This window comes from Megalops cyprinoides, chromosome 23 (genome assembly GCF_013368585.1).
Source record: "Megalops cyprinoides isolate fMegCyp1 chromosome 23, fMegCyp1.pri, whole genome shotgun sequence".
NCBI lineage: Eukaryota > Metazoa > Chordata > Actinopteri > Elopiformes > Megalopidae > Megalops > Megalops cyprinoides.
Genome location: NC_050605.1, coordinates 17161691 through 17177640, shown reverse-complemented (window position 1 = coordinate 17177640; position 15950 = coordinate 17161691). Strand labels below are relative to the sequence as shown.

The following is a 15950-nucleotide window of genomic DNA, read 5'->3' as shown; positions in this document are numbered from 1 at the left end:
ACCCAGAGTGAACACAGTGTGCCGTGACTCACCGGCGAGAGCCGGGCCGGCACCATGTGCCGGGACTCACTTCTGGAGGAGAGAAAGGGCTCGAGCGAATGCCCCAAACAGTGCGCCCAAGGGCCCGTCAAATGGCTTGCTAGTCTGAACAGAGCACCTCTTACGATATTAAAACTAATTATGAGAATTAGTTACGCAAATGACGCAAGTTATCAGGCAATAAATAAAGAAAGCTGACTTTACGATGGGAAACGTACTGAAAAGCTGTTCACATAAAAAGAACAGAGACAGTTTATACGGATCCTTAAAAATTTATAAGTTAATACCAAAAACAATCAACACATAAAACAACCAGAGGCATGAACTATTACAGCATTCAGTGGTGGTGGTTCTCTGACAAAACGTGGTAATTAATTCCAGAGTCTCAGCGCACTGTAACAAAACCTCTAACTCTACTCTTGAAATGCACTTCTGGGAAAGAGATAAAGCTGCTATCAGCTGACCTCAGTGGACGTGCTAGCATGTAAAGCTGGGGATTCACACACCTGCTCTGCTGGCAGTCTGTCAGGGTGAGCTGGCAATCTTTGATAAATGCTCTCACTGCTGTTTGATGGTGATTCTGCGTTAAATCAGGAATGATGGCCATCAGCAGCAGGCGACTACAGATTATGCGTGGGATACACGGCAGTGATACAGGTGATGGTCTGCCTCCAGTGCTTTTACCCGACTGACAGGTGTATGCATTCCCAGCTTAAGATCTTCATCAAAGCATCTTCGCTAAATACAAAGGGGACTGTAATTGTACTGGAGAGATACTGGGACCTTGTTGTTTTGGTGTAAACCCCTAATAGCAGTCTTATAAAACATGAGAATAGGCCATTGCTACAATCCTCTTCAAAACTCTTTCAGCATCAGAAAAGAATACAGTACAGAACTCTTAAGAGAACCCTGCGTGACACCTCAAATAATACCAGCTCTTTTTGAAGCGGACTCCCCTTGACATGAGGTACTGCCTGTTATCAAGACACCATTCCAACATCGTTCAAGACATGCCTAAACACTGTTAAAATAATCAAACAATATGGTCCAAATCTCAACACCTGAAAGGACTAAAACAGATGCGGCATATTAATATCTGCAAATAAGTGTATCAAACTCACCAAAGGAGTCTCTATACTATGATAAGGCCCAAACCCTGACTGGGCCCTCTGAGGTATGGTATCACTATGTACAGAACGACTGTACAAAACATCAGTAATGATGCAAACCATCTGAAGCAGGAGACCAAGGAACCAACCAACATCTCTCATTTCTGTCTCTTGCATACAGCACATGCCTGTGTCCTGTTTCCCCCTTATTGGCCATAACAGCATATTCACTGTTCTATCAACACAAATTATCCTGTGGTTGTTGATATTATTCAGCCCAGGCTCTGTGAAACCAGATCAGAAGGTTCAATAAGGTGGTGATATAGGCATGAGGAATATCATACCATCCATCTGTACTCACAGATCAATAACAGCAATAACCATAAATACCATTTAAGCGAAAACGCATGCAGCCAAAAAATATTTCAGAAGTCTCTGCTACTACATTTTAACCTATAAAAATACAGACTCACAGAGTGAAGTGTTCTTGTCGTAAATAAAGTCACAGAATCTTTTAAAAGAACAGTGACACAATTTTACAGCAAACATAAAAGATATGAGGAGCAGCTGTTGGACAGCATAAATAAGGAATGAAGGAGAAGCAAAAAGGCACTGGACATTTTCAGAAAGAGGCAAGTAAAAGGTCTGACAAGGAACAAAATACATCTGGTTATAACGGGTTACTGACTCGAGTTGCGTCTGTAAAAACTGAAATGTGAAAACCCATAACGGCACAAAATTAACCTCAGCCCCCATGACCTGCTGGCACATGTTAAGGTAATGATTCTACTAAAACCTAATTTGAATCAGGTAAGATTTTGGTGTGATATGTTATGAATTCGGCCTGATGCATACAGGCCACGAGGTGATACAACTGCCTATATTTTAGACAGGTGAGGGAAAAGCTGTCATAAGCATTGACAGACTGGGCTTTCCCGGCTGAGAGAAAGTTCAGACATTGCGTTTTTCCCAGAGACACGATGTTCCCTTTAAAAGACCAATCTAAATTCCACCGCTAGATGGCAGTGGCTCTCGACATGTGTCTATTTTTGTTAAAGGGGGGGTATTTAAATGTCCAACCACGAATGTCAATCAAAGGCCCAACAATCACAACAATCGTCTGTTTTCTCCGTCCTCGTGGTTGAGTTGATTTAAACTTTGGCTCTATTTGGGTAGTTAACCGTTAAACGAAACTTAAATAACGATCTCTCACACACTCGGGAGACGACAGAAGCAGCAAGCAACTAGCTAGGTAATCTCTCACCCTCCAAACTGCGGACGTCTTTGTTTAGCTAGTTCCCCCTTAAATCCTCATACAGACATACCGCATTCACGTTTTTCTTGTACAAAATAACACCGTTGTCCCTGATCTAAAAACTAAGGAACTGTCGCTATCTAGTAATGCTGGCTGACTAATTGTTAGTTAGCTCGCTAACCATCTGGTCAAGTCTATAGGTACCATGCAAGTTGGCTAGTCAGCTCCGTAGCTCTATACATTCTGTATGTATCAGTACCGCTACCCGGCCAGCAACCAAGTTAATCGGTTAACGTTTCACATACTGACGGTTTTGTGACATTATCTAGTCTAGCTATGAAACTCCGAGAGCTCAAGCCATGAAATCGCTATCTAGCCAACGTTAGCTAAGTTAGCCCACTCCGTTCCCTTGCCTTGCGTAATCTCTACAGGGAGGGCAGCATGAACCAAGAAGCCCCTGTATTCTTCAAAGAACGATGGCAAACTAGTAGATATTGAGTTCAAATCATTAGTGATACAGCTAACGCTCACTAGCTGCTTAAAAAATCTAGCCGGTTAGATAAACCGGTGACGATTTCCCAAAGTCAATAAAGAAACTTCTCAAAACCGATTGGGAAGCGTGGGACATTCACAAACGAGTATAGCAGTATAGCTAGTCTAGTATAGCTATCATTAACTAAGTGGTAGGATCGCGCTGGCTGGTGAGATACTTCACTATCTCACGACGATCGTTCCGATTTCTCAATTAAACGCAGTTATTTTTGGTAGCTAGCCAGCAAGATATTGCCGCAGCGAATAAGACGGTTCTGCGTTCATCAACATAAACTCTGAAAAATGCGTCTAAACACACTGACAGCACCGAGACCGACACACAAATTGTAACCAAACAAGTAATTACAATGTAATTGTTTCAACTGATATGACAGACTTAGTTGACCGTCCAGCTAATCATCGACGTGCGTCTGTCCAGCAAAATGTTGTTGGTAAATCAATAACGACCCCGAACTGACTCAAAGTAGCTGTGTAACAACTTCTCTCTTTGAAATTAGCCAGCTGGCTAGGCAACAACCAGCTTGCTTTCCAGCTATCGCTAGCCAGCCGTACTCCAAGAATGCGGCTATTCCGTTTGCCCAGCTGATTGAGGCGATAAACCCAAGGGATAAAAAAGGGAAAACGAGATAGCGGGTCAACTTATTAAAAGAAAACAAGGACGGAAACAAACGACAAAATAAAATTGTGAAATGAAGCTGGACGTTTATGTCGCTTATGCTGTGACAATCATATAACGTTAGCTAGGGGGTTGCTAGCCAGCTAAATAATGACAATAAAGACACGAATACCCCTTGCTAGCTAGCTACTCAACGATCCGCAATTGACATCGCAGTGCCCCCCGAGTTTCCCGAAACAAATTACTGTGGCACGGATTCATGCTCCTTTGTTATTCTCAGATATGTTGACAGGGAATAAGTTATCTCCATACCTGCCGTGAAACCAGTCCTTGCAAATGTCGCATTCAATCATAAACCGGCTCACATCGTAGGGCTGCCGGCAGACACAGTACAGCGGGGCCGCCGCCATCTTCCTCCTGTCCCCAAACAACGCAGGAATCAAGTGGGGCGGGGATTCCGTTTAACATACGGCGGAAACAGCCGAGGGAAAAAACCGATCGGGCACGAAAACAGGGAGCGCACCATGTTCGGGCAAGCCGGGACTTGACGTCAACCTAAACCAAATTCTTCCGTTCCATTCGGTTGCTGCGTTGGAATACGGACTGATATTAAAATATGTTGCTACGTGTGGGAATGAATTATGATAACACTAATGATGGAAAGCCTTACGTACATTTGAAGACCAAAAACAAGGTATATGTAGATGTAGATTATTCTGTTCATTATTCAGCAAAACAGCTGAGGTTCAGACTCTGGGCTTTGTATGCAAAAGCGGTGTCCCAGTTGGGAATGAAGCCTTCAACTTTCTGAGTGCAAAATTAGTTCCTTTACCATACTGCCTAATTCTGACCTCTTTGTCACAATATGTCATCATCATCACAATCATCATCATCATCATCATCATCATCAACAGTGCAATACTAATATGACATTCACACATGGCTTATATGCATAAATTACTATAATAAACGATATTAGTATGTAAGTGTAAAAATACGATATAAAATTGAATCGCCGCTAACAGTCAAGCAATGTTAAACAGTTAATTTTTTGAACACAATGAAAATAATGAATTGGTCGCAACGCAAATATTGTTGCAATTTGTAAAACATTCAATTTTATACACGATAAGGCTTCTGTTATTATACAGCTCGGCGTTTCATCAGCGTAACCATTTAGGGGTGATGCAAAATGTGCAGCGGAACACGTCGAGTGATGATCATTGACCTACAAATGGATTTGATGTGATGCAAGTTGACACAGAGTGGTGGCAGTCCCCCATGCTCACCCTCAACGACAGTGACTAAAATGTAAAATGTTGCAGTACGCTGTCGGGCAAAACTGGCGTAGAATTCCCCCTTTTCGTGCCTGACTCTTAACACGGGCATTGGGTTAGTCCCTAGTTTTAGCCTCCTTTAGCTTCCTCCACACGTTGTAAAATTATTAGCTGTGAGTACATATTCGTACATGAATATGAATACATGGGACATAGAAACCTGATAGAAATGTACTTTCATTTACGTACAGCGAAACATTTTGCCAGTAACTTTAGTAATCCCCAGTTTGAATAACTACCTTTCTCACCCCAGTTCAATGGAGCCTGTGTGTGGCGGTTGGATGGATGTGATGAATACGAATTGGTTGCCCACACATAGCTTGACTGGTTTCTGGGGCCTTCGGAGATGTCGCCATCCCCGAGCTAAAGCATTAATCTGTGATGCAGTGTATGCTATGGCAATGCATGCCTTGCAGGGGACATGGGGACTATGAGTACCATCTCTTAGTGATTTGAATTTTAAAGAAAGTGTGTTTTTCCTTGTTTGCATGATGAGTGTGTGTGTGTGTGTGTGTGTGCGTGCGTGCAGATCATGGTGCTGACACCAGATAATTTCCTCCATGAGTGAATAAGACTGTATTTTGATGTAATGCAATGCAACATAAATGAAAGTGACTGTGTAGTATCTCTCATTTATTATGCCCCATGTAGGGCCTCTCTCGTTGCTTGTCATGACAGGTCTCTAACAGAATTCCTTTTTACTCTTAATGAGCCGCTGTCGCCACGGATATCACATCTACACTGTCTGACTAGCACATTTCACTAGTGGGCTGTCTGTGGTTGTGCTGAAGTGTGAAAAACCTCAGCAAACAGTACTGGTCCTGTGTGGGGCCCATGCAAGCTAGAGATGGGACTCTGTGTGGCCTGCCAACAGCAGGACCATGGCAGTGACCCCTATGGTCCAGTGACATTAGCAAGTTAGCAAGCTTAATTTAATGATACAACAATCTCTTGGATAGTTTACTAACAAGGAATCTTACTAAGGCATACATTTTTAACATTAATAAGGAAGTTTATCAGCTTTCCATTATGGACATGATGAACATAATACTGTATTGCTACTAGCCTGAGAATGAATCTTTTCAGAACAGAGTAGCTAGTTTGCCAACCACACTAAATTTGCAGGTTAACTGAAATCCCTTCATGTCAGGAGTATGATCTGCTTCGTCAAGTGATGAAGAGAATAAAATTATTTTAATTTCAAAATTAGCTAATACTCTTGTTTTGATGTTATGCATATTTTGTGTTTTCTCCGTTTCCTCCTAATCCAAAACGAAAAATGAAGCATGTTTCCCCTGAAGTAAAATGCCATTCATTTTTATTTAAATAGTGGGCCTCGTGTTTTATATTTATTGGGTCAACATGTGTATTTTCAAAACTGATGACACACTTTCCATGGCCTACTATCTTGGCCCAAATGGGCCCACAGAAAGACCAGAGTGGGCCAGCATTGGCGTATTTGCTGGGCCAAAAATGCAGAACGTGCCAGTTGCACAAGTCTTGCTGCTTGAAGTCTCTAACTATCTAACCTAGAATAAACACCTGTGTTTTTTCTTACCCTGAGTGATACTGTTTATTAACAGTCCTGCTAATCAGTCCTGACTGAAGTTTTCTGGGTGAGCCATTTTTTTTTGTCTGGATGCCCTGATAGCATTTCACTCATGTTGCTTAAATAGCCATGTAGTTGTGGAGACCTTTTCTCTTTGTGCCGCTTTTTCCAATACTGGGATCAATAGATGTACACTTATTAATGATGACACAGGTCTGATTTTTACTAAATCCACGTAAAAGACCTAAATTTCCAATGTGCTGTTACACAGACAAAGCCTGTGAAAGTGAAATGAGACCATATTTAACGTATCTGCGTTGATCAGACCGCATTTGGAGTGCTGTGTTCAGCTGTGGTCACCACATCATGAAAAAGATATAGACGATCTCCACAGATGGAAGATGGCACAGGTGGAAAAAAGTTTAAAGAAGTCTCACTCTGACACCAGGAAGCAATTCCTCACAGACAGAGTTATACATGCATGAAATGACCTCCTGGGATTTGTAATGGATTCAGAGACCCTTGCACCCTTTCAGACCAAACTGTATGCTGTGATACATGCACCTTAAATGACTGGCAATGATGAGCTAAGGTGAGCTGAGTGTTCTCATTACTTTACCACATTATGTTCATATGTTGACACAACCTTAAGACACGAGGATAAGTGATGAAAATGCAATGCTTCACATCCAGTCTTCATGGAGTCACTGAGTGATTTTGAATCGCAAAACCGTGCAGCTTGATACTGAAAGCAGTTGGGGTAGAAGAGCTACTGTTATATTACCCATCATAAACAAAGGGGGTATGCAGAGCCTGAAGTGTTCAAAAAGGCAAATATATCTGCAAAAGTCAGTTGAGCAGGTTTTATATTCAAAATGGTAATTTAACACACTATCTACTCAAGGTGTAAGTTTTTGTACGTATAAAATAAGTGCTAAAAAAATAAATTATGATGTACCACAGACAGGCCTAAATTTCTATGTAGCTACAATGCATTTTAAATACATAGGATCTTCCACACCTGCTTGTGTCTACATTATATTGGACCTCTAGAGAGCTTTTCATGGTTTATAAAAAAATTCAGGCACTTTCACCAAATAAATGTGTTAATTTGCCATTATGGGTATATTATAAAACATAAATGTGTGTACAGTATATGGCAGCCATCATTCATGAACAGGATAATTCAGGACTGCAACCGTGCTTGTGATGCCATTCAAAAGGTCCACTTGATAGTTTAAGATCATGATTAAATTACAGATAATATTACATTAATCAAGTGACTCCCACAGTGTGAATACCAATTTGGTGGACTACAGCTCTCCCTTCTTCTGAGTAATATGCTATATAAAATACCAGGATACATTTTCCACATGTCGTTGAACTTTCCAGACAAAGCTCAGTTCATCTAAAGGGACAATGGAAAACATGGTGTGGGGATTTTATTATTGATACAATGCAATCTGAACAGGTTTCAGTATCCATGGAAACCACCATTTATCCAGCGTTGTTTTCCTACATCAGCAGGAATCCTTGTTTTTCAAGTGAAACATCTGCCTGTAAATTGAACGTACATGTAGAGATTTTGCATTATTCATATAACCTTACGTATTCCCCAAGACTTGATTTGCATGCTTCCACATATGAAGTTATGTTGTGTTTATGGATCATTTTTAATCACGGATTGCATGATACATGATCTCTGTCCTCACATCTTACCTTACATCTTCTCTTGTGATATGCACTTTATTAATCTCACAATCATGGCTGTGAGAGTCACTCATAGGAACATCTTCCATTACACACCGAGTAGTTCTTTATATTTTCCATAAATGGAGTCAGTAGTAATCTATTCAGCTCATATGAGCACAGTACTGAATATTCTGCTCTTTGAAAGGGTAAAGCCTGTTAATTATGTCTGTGAAATTATAGGTCTGTCATACTAAAAAAGCGAAGCAATTATTGAGATGCACTCTGATAGGCAGATATCATACATTTAAATGAATTATTTTTTAATATAAGGAGCTGATATTCTGATCTTAAATTTGCAGATTAATGACATTAGAAGAGGTTATATTTGCATTCCACACATGTTTCTTTTCCTAGGACTTGATGTGTAATTGGTTTAATGCAGGAATTGTCTGGGTGTGAGAGATTTATTGGATTCGGATGCATATTGCAGGATTATACAGATTTATAAACAGAACATACCAAAGAAAAGGCAGGAAAATTTCAAATCATATAGAAGTAAAAATGAAAGAAGAGTAAAATTTCAGGTTTACATCACTAGACCACTGATCTCTGTGAGTCTGGAAGGACTGTTGGTAATTTAAAATCTTAAGAACACCTGTTCCAACTGTAATCGAATGCAGGGTCAGCATGGTTTAAAGGTGAGGTTTAAACTCATGCTAAAGGCCAATTCCTTCCCCCACCCACCCATCTTTAGTCTTGTAGTTTTACTGAACTGGTTCTTAACGTCACCGAATTCAGTAAATCCCGTAACCTTTGGATCTGGTAAGATTCAGCCTAGTGTCAAAGCGTAGTTGTTATAAATATGCTCTCTTCACACGTGCACACCGCAAAGCAGAAAGCAAATGTGATGAAGCTGGCATTTTAGAACGTGGGGCACAATTTATGCGTGTACGTGCATTGCTCTTTGTGAGTCGGAGCTGGACAACGATCGCCATCTAGTGCACGATTTTGTTAACACAGTGTATAAAAGTTCACCAAAAGTGACTGAGGTTTGGGGCGTCGTCTTTACATTGCAGTGACCAATCGGAGTTCTGGCAGAAACTTTGTAAACAAGAGAGTTGCACGTTGCCTAAAAACATCCTTAACAGATGCAGCATCTACGCTGAGGATTGCCCGGACGTCACGGCGGCACTGGGGTAAGACCGTACGATACTTCAATCATTTTTTGCATCCTGCTGTACGTTATGATCTTGCATAAGAAGCGAAAGGATCATAACAGTAACTGGCTGTTTTTCCATCGTTACCCTGAGCCCGAGCGCAAGTACGAGGTTGGCTGACGTCCCAGGCGTTCCACGCTGAAAAATAGTGCAGCGTAGGTTAAACAGTCATGTGGGACTGTTTTACTAAATTAGTTCAACTTTTTGTCATCTATTATCTCGGTTCATTAACAGCACTTGCGGCAGGTAGGGGTAATTTGTCTTCTTGAGTATTTCTTTCCGAACAATGGCAAACGTAAACTAACCTAAGCTACAATTTGCTACTCTTGCGCAACTGTCAGGCAGCCAGGCAGTACATTTAACCGTTGCATATCGAAAGCTATACCATTGCGCTACATCTTGACACGGCCTCGTAAAAAACCAACAAATCCTTCCTCCACGCTGAGAGTTTGCTCGCGAAAATGTCATCGCGTTGTTTATTAAATACAATGAATGGTTTGTGAGTAATTGTGCGCGGCTGGGGTTTCAACCGAGAATTTCGGTGGGGTTTCAGGGTTTGGTCTCTTTGTAGCACAGCTGTACACTTTCTGGGTGCGGTGAGGGTATTCGGTGAAATATCCAGATGTGTTGTTTCCGACTCAATTGAACGTATACGCATCCATTAAACGGCGGTGCTTGCCAAAGAGAGCCGGTGGAACAAACGCAGACGTTCGTGTAATACCTTGGCATAACACTCTGTGCTGTTGGGTTGCTTGAACGACGCAGATTTAAGCATCTCTGCCGGAATCTGCGCCTGGCAAAGTGCGTGTCTATGTGCACGCCAGTCAAAATACCACCGCACTGAATTAAACTGACACAGATTGCCCTTCTCTGTGAATAACCTGTATCACCTACTTTGGCAATGTAGGGCTGGAACATGAAATTCATATCGGAACTGTATATTAAATACATTTACCTGGATGTTTTTTTGTAAATGCTTGGTCATTGGAAATTCGTAATCTCTTTTGTAGTGGCTCATTTAATGTTTTTTTCATTGCTATCCAATTCAGTTTGCCGGTCCAGATAGTACGTTACTGACTTTAATTGTCACTGGATGCAGAAAGGAATAGCTTTTTTTTCTCCCTTTTTCCATGTATATTTTTCCAGTTAAGGGCGTATTTCTCACCATTGTTTCTCACATCCACCCCCTTTGACTGAGACGTTGTGCCAAATGAGGTTGTAAGACACTGTTGGCACATACAGTATTTACTTTAGAATGGGAGGTACTGACATGAACACTAAGGAAATCCATGAATAATAATAGTGGAAAAAAAAAGTTATGGCTAGTGGCTTTTGATGTAGTACCGTGCTTGGAATGCTGTTCTCGTCAGCTCATTGTGACCATGTAGTGGTTAAGATGAGAGTGAATAGTGATTCAGATTGAAAACTGTAGAATTACTTTTATGACTCCATGCATTCCAGGAAAACCTCACCAAAGAAATATGCATCAGATGAATATGTAATTAAGAATGAGAATAACTAAATAATTTTTGTTCTGAGTAAAAAAAAGCTTTTGAAGGCATGCAGTAAAACAGCAGTGGGAGATATGTAATTTTATGCAAAATTATTGCACTACCAAGTATTAACACAATGTAAATGCAATGATCCTTACTGTTCAAAGAGATAACCTGTTGTGTTTGAAGTTCGCCGTTTTGACCCCCTCAGCCCCTCTACCTTTTCTAGGGGAGTCTTGATTGTAACACCCACTGGGTTGCATTGCTGTGCTGTGTATATATCCAGTAGGGTTAAGCAGTTTTCTCATTCTGTCTTCATATACTGCGTATTACGCCTCCCCACTCAAAAGTCGAAAGAGCTGTCAGTGTTCATTGAGTGAAATGTTTGTACTTGAGTTTTAATTGTATGGCATAAAGCATTGCTAGAATTTCCTTGCCACAGTAAGTGGACACACTTCAGTAGTTCCATCACATTATTGTATTTGGCTTCTTGCTTTGTTGGTACACTAGATACACCACCTGTCTTTCGGTCTACTAAGAGGTGGTGCACAGTTTTGCCATAATGTGTACCGTGGATTGTTTGCCACTTGTTGTCCTAAGATATATATATAGAGAGAGAGCGTGAGAGAAAGAGAAAGAGAGAGAGAGAGCGAGTGGGAGAGTGATTGCTTATGCAATGTTCTTGCGCTGATGTGAGGTTTCTTTGAGGGCAGACAAGAGATAGGATTCATGCACTGGCAAAATAAGCTTTCACAGATGCCGCAGCAGTTACTTTATGTACTCTACACATTGTCCAAATTGTGTTGTTGATGTCTGAGTCCGTTTTGCTTCAGAACACTTTCTGCATTTTTTTTTCCACAGAACAGTATAGTATCAGCTTATTTTTTCCACTTTCTCTCACAGTGCACACTTTCCACCTCTGCGACACATGTCACAAGCGGATGCATTGGTCTGTTGAGTTTGCATAAAACCCTGCAGCTGGTTATCCTGAAACCTACTCCCGATTTCTGTCCTCGGGGTTCTGATTTTGGCCCATTTGTCGCGGTTTAGGTGAGAAGGGAAGGGTTGGGGGGGGGGGGGGGGGGCGATCAGCAAGGTTTGTCACCCCGCACCTGCCGGGAGGGAGGGGCTCGGCGGGGTGCTGCAGGTAGGTGGAAGCGCAGCGCAGTACCACAGGATGTGGGCAGAGCTGGCGCTGTTTCAGCGTCTGTCACTGCTGCACGCTCAGCGCTCCATCTGGGGGGGGCGTTGTGTGTGTGTGTGTGGGGGGGGTACCAGGGGGAAGGAGGTTTGCAGTACACAGCCAGCTTCCTGTGTGGTGGTTGGGGGGGGGGGATTTTGAGACAGTGTGTCCCCGTGTTCCAAGAGGAGTACCGCCCGTACAGTAATGTTTTTGTCGGCGCGAGGTGTTTTCCGTGAGCTGACTGCGGTTCGCGGGTCTGATCTGATACATAGGTGTTGCTGCCATGCACACCTCCCAGTCTCACTGACCCTCAGAGTGCACGTGGAAGAGGCGGATGAGGACACCCTCTGATGGGGAAGGAGTGTGAAGTGAACCTCTAATTGCCATGCAGAAGCTGGTCCTTAGTGCTATCAGCTAAGCCAGTCATAGCATACCAAAACCAAAGCAGACTGAGCTGTTTCAGGTCAACCCCATTCTGGTGCCACTACTACAAAAGAACTAACCACCCAATACGGTTTTTTATCCTTATTTTTTTAACCAGACTGGAGGAATCTAGACTGAACACCGTTGCTCTGTCCCCTTCAGCTCGCATTTGGCAGAGAGTCAGTCTTTGTAGTTGTTCATTTAGGCCACTCGGAGGCTGCTGCCACCTGTCGCAGTTGAGGACATAATGTGCTTCTGAGAAATGAAGCTGACAGCTGTGCTTAACAGAAACTCACAGTGCGGCAGTCAGGAAGAGTGAGGCTGGGGGGGGGGGGGGGGGGGGAGTGCGAAGGAGGGGCCTACAGGCATTACAATACACTGTTCTGCTCAACAACTAGCTGTGTGGAAAAGGATCAGGTCACTACAATTTGATGTCTGTAATTTCACTATGGTTTGATGTGGCATGGGGTTGCACTGCATCACAGGATAGACATGCATATAATGATATTTAGTGTTGTATAGTATTATATCTAATTTGTGTATGTTTAATGTTTGAATGCTTACTTCTGTTGCACTTACTGTAAAACCTGTTTTGTTACTCTTACTAGATACTATAGAAAGGAAGTGTATTTGTAATAATGAAGTGTATTCATAAAATCTTCCAGTTAGCAAGGATTAGAAATAGATAGGTTCTTGTTCTTGATGTAGCCCAATAGACCATTACATGACACTTGACGCAAAAAGGTAATTCTCTGGGTCCTTGTTTGGAGTTGCTACTTGAACATCCTGGGGAAAATAACCCAATTTCACCAACTGTACAGATTCACAAAACAAATCTGAAGAAAAAACACGAAAGTCCTAAGCAATTCACTTTATCATAGACAATGCATAAGCATTTCTTTTACTTTACGGTGCCAGCTGTAAGTGCTGAGTGAGCCTCGGGCTTCAGCCTCAGATTGTTTCATAGGAGGAAGACAAAACAATATTTAACTTAAATTACTACTTTAGTTCTCCATAGAAACACTGAAATCCCAGCCATGAAATCTGTTTCACCATTCCTCTACCCTAAAGTGTAATACAATTCATTTTGGAGTCTAGCTAATTCTAGAACATTTCATTGCTAAAAGAACATAATATCAACTTACATGCACGTGGAACTTACTTATGGTACTCACAGATGTGTTCGTGAAAGGGTTAAAAAAAGGAAGATGTTCAAATGAAATTACAGCAGAAAAGATTAGAAGACAACAGAATTGAAATATTTTGAATGACTAACAAATTAGAAAGCATTACCCTGTATAGTCTATCTGGTTAGCTTGGTATAACGTGGCAGGCTGCAATTTCACTCCTACACCATCCATTAGTAATTACGCACACATCCCCTGAATAACTTCATTCAGACCCCAAAAACATGTTTATCATATTTTTCAAACCGCTCTTATGAGGTTGTTAGAGACCTTTAGATGCCCGTTTACCTCAGACATCCCTTCCTAATCCAATCGGGTGTGGCGTCGATCTCTGTCACCACTGCCCACCTTTCCTTCCCACTAAAACAGCAACCAATATTTTAGTTCCCAGCCTAAAAAAGGGTACGATGACTCTTACATGAGTAAATGCGGTCGCAGTGAAAGGTTGCCCCATACCACTTGCCTGCGTTAGCACTGCGCAATGGAGAGAGCCCGGTTAGTGAAGGCAGCCGCTGGTGGCACGCCTTGGGTTCAAGCCTAGCCGTGATGGGCGTACCTGCTGTCAGTGACTGGCGGCCCAAACTGCCTTTGTTCCGCCAGGAGTAGGGGCGGGTAGGTCATCCAGGCTTCCCTCATCAAACTGTGACAGGTTCGTTTGCCCGTGAGTTGCTGAGGTGACGTCCATGACGTCCAGGAGATATGCCTATCCTTCATTTGGCCCCCTGGTGCAATCTGGGACTTGTAGTATGAAAAGTAGCCGCGATTGGGGAGCCTGTGTGTTAGAAGATTGCATTCGCCCTGAGTGCGGAGGGTGTCGTGGTGAGACGGACCTAATGTACAACTGCTGTTTACAGATCGGTGGAAAAGGGTGAAATATGCAAAGAAAAAATATAACAATGGAGAACTCTCAAAGCGTGATTGGTCTGATCACAACAGACACCTGCCTGCAGAAGCTCTTGGCCAACGTCAGATTTTCCACTTAGCTTTTCTTTTGAATATAGGAATTTGTCATTTCAGCAAAACCTGAAATGAATATCATATCACACTCTGAGTATTAAAGTCACAATGATAGCTTTGGATTGCACTCAGTATTTTATGAACTGTGTGGACACTGATGCAAGCTCAGGCTAATTGATCGGATTTTTATGCATTTGATCAATTTCCGTTGCTGGTCAAGCGGACTGACTGGGAAAACGAGAGAAATTTTTTTGTGTCACAAAATACCCCGCGTGGGATGTTGTGTTCCCGAACAGGAAGTGACACATTCTCGCAAGCAGCTGTTATGCAGTATCGAAACTCAGCAGAAAGTAGCTAACGTCACAACTTCCTGTGGTGTCTTGTATGCAAACAAGCAGAGGGCAGAGTGGTGGTACTCAGGAATTAAAAACAAGCAAACATGAGACCAGCCGTGACGGAAATAATAACATTTTTTATAGTCGTGAAAGGAAGGACTGGCGGTGACAGAGATAATCATTTCTTATGTTTGTGACAGGAAAGTGTCCAGGTGTTTAGATGTCCTTATGGACAGCGCGTTCATCTCATTTGAGTACCTGGTGATGGAACACAAAGTTACACACACCTTTAAGTGTGAAGTTTAATTCCAGTCTCTTCCTGTGTTGATCAACACTCACATTTAAATCCCTGTTTAAAATCTCATCGTTGTGCACACATTTTTTTACACACGCATATAATCTGTATATGTTTGTGTATGTGTGTCTCTGTATATGTGTGCTTGTGCTTGTTTGCGCTTGTGAGTGTATGTGTGTGTTTGTGTATGTGTGTGTATGTGTGTCTCTGTATACGTGTGCTTGTGCTTGTGTGTGTATGTGTGTGTGTGCGTGTGTGCACGTGTGATATACCTAATAAGGGATTTAATTGTAAGCACGAATCAGGTCTTTTTTCAGAACACGTGTAGGTTTTGAAAGGTGCTGTCTGTCCTTCTCACTTTCCACACCCCAGTTCGGCTCCACCACAACAGCACAGCAGCCCTGAATGAGCTGGCAGTTTCTCGGTCACCTGCTCTGCTGGTAAGTGACAGCGAATGCTGTTGTTCTGAGGAGAGGTGCAGGTTGCAAACTAAGTGGAAACCCCATCCCCCCACCCCCTTCCCCACCGCCCATGGGGAGCGTTGTGGTTGGGCTGAATACAGAAATGGGCGTTTGCAAACCCACAAGCTCTCTTACCCACCTTCCCCAGCTTGAGAAGGGGGGTGCAGGGGTGTGGCGGGCTTTTGTTTGTGTGTAAACAGATGCGCTGTTGTTTTTGAGAGGGCCACTTTCTGTACCTGGTGGACTGTTC

The 15950-nt window shown here is 42.4% G+C and overlaps 2 protein-coding genes across 5 annotated transcripts in view; one reads left to right on the top strand and one right to left on the bottom strand.

Annotated features, from left to right (window-relative positions):
* kdm7ab (lysine (K)-specific demethylase 7Ab) overlaps nucleotides 1-3995 on the bottom strand; it is a 30749-nt gene extending 26754 nt beyond the window's left edge. For all 3 annotated transcript variants that reach the window (XM_036518182.1, XM_036518184.1, XM_036518183.1), the window contains exon 1: nucleotides 3884-3995. In XM_036518182.1, the coding sequence (XP_036374075.1) occupies nucleotides 3884-3981 (98 nt within the window). In that variant the 5' untranslated portion in view covers nucleotides 3982-3995. The remainder of the gene's footprint in view (nucleotides 1-3883) is intronic.
* Nucleotides 3996-9300: 5305 nt separating this feature from the next.
* LOC118770184 (G1/S-specific cyclin-D2) overlaps nucleotides 9301-15950 on the top strand; it is a 169985-nt gene continuing 163335 nt past the window's right edge. Inside the window, exon 1 of one of the 2 annotated variants that reach the window (XM_036517705.1) lies at nucleotides 9301-9345. The gene's annotated coding sequence lies outside the window, so the exon portion shown is untranslated. The remainder of the gene's footprint in view (nucleotides 9346-15950) is intronic. The other variant, XM_036517704.1, reaches the window with a different exon arrangement.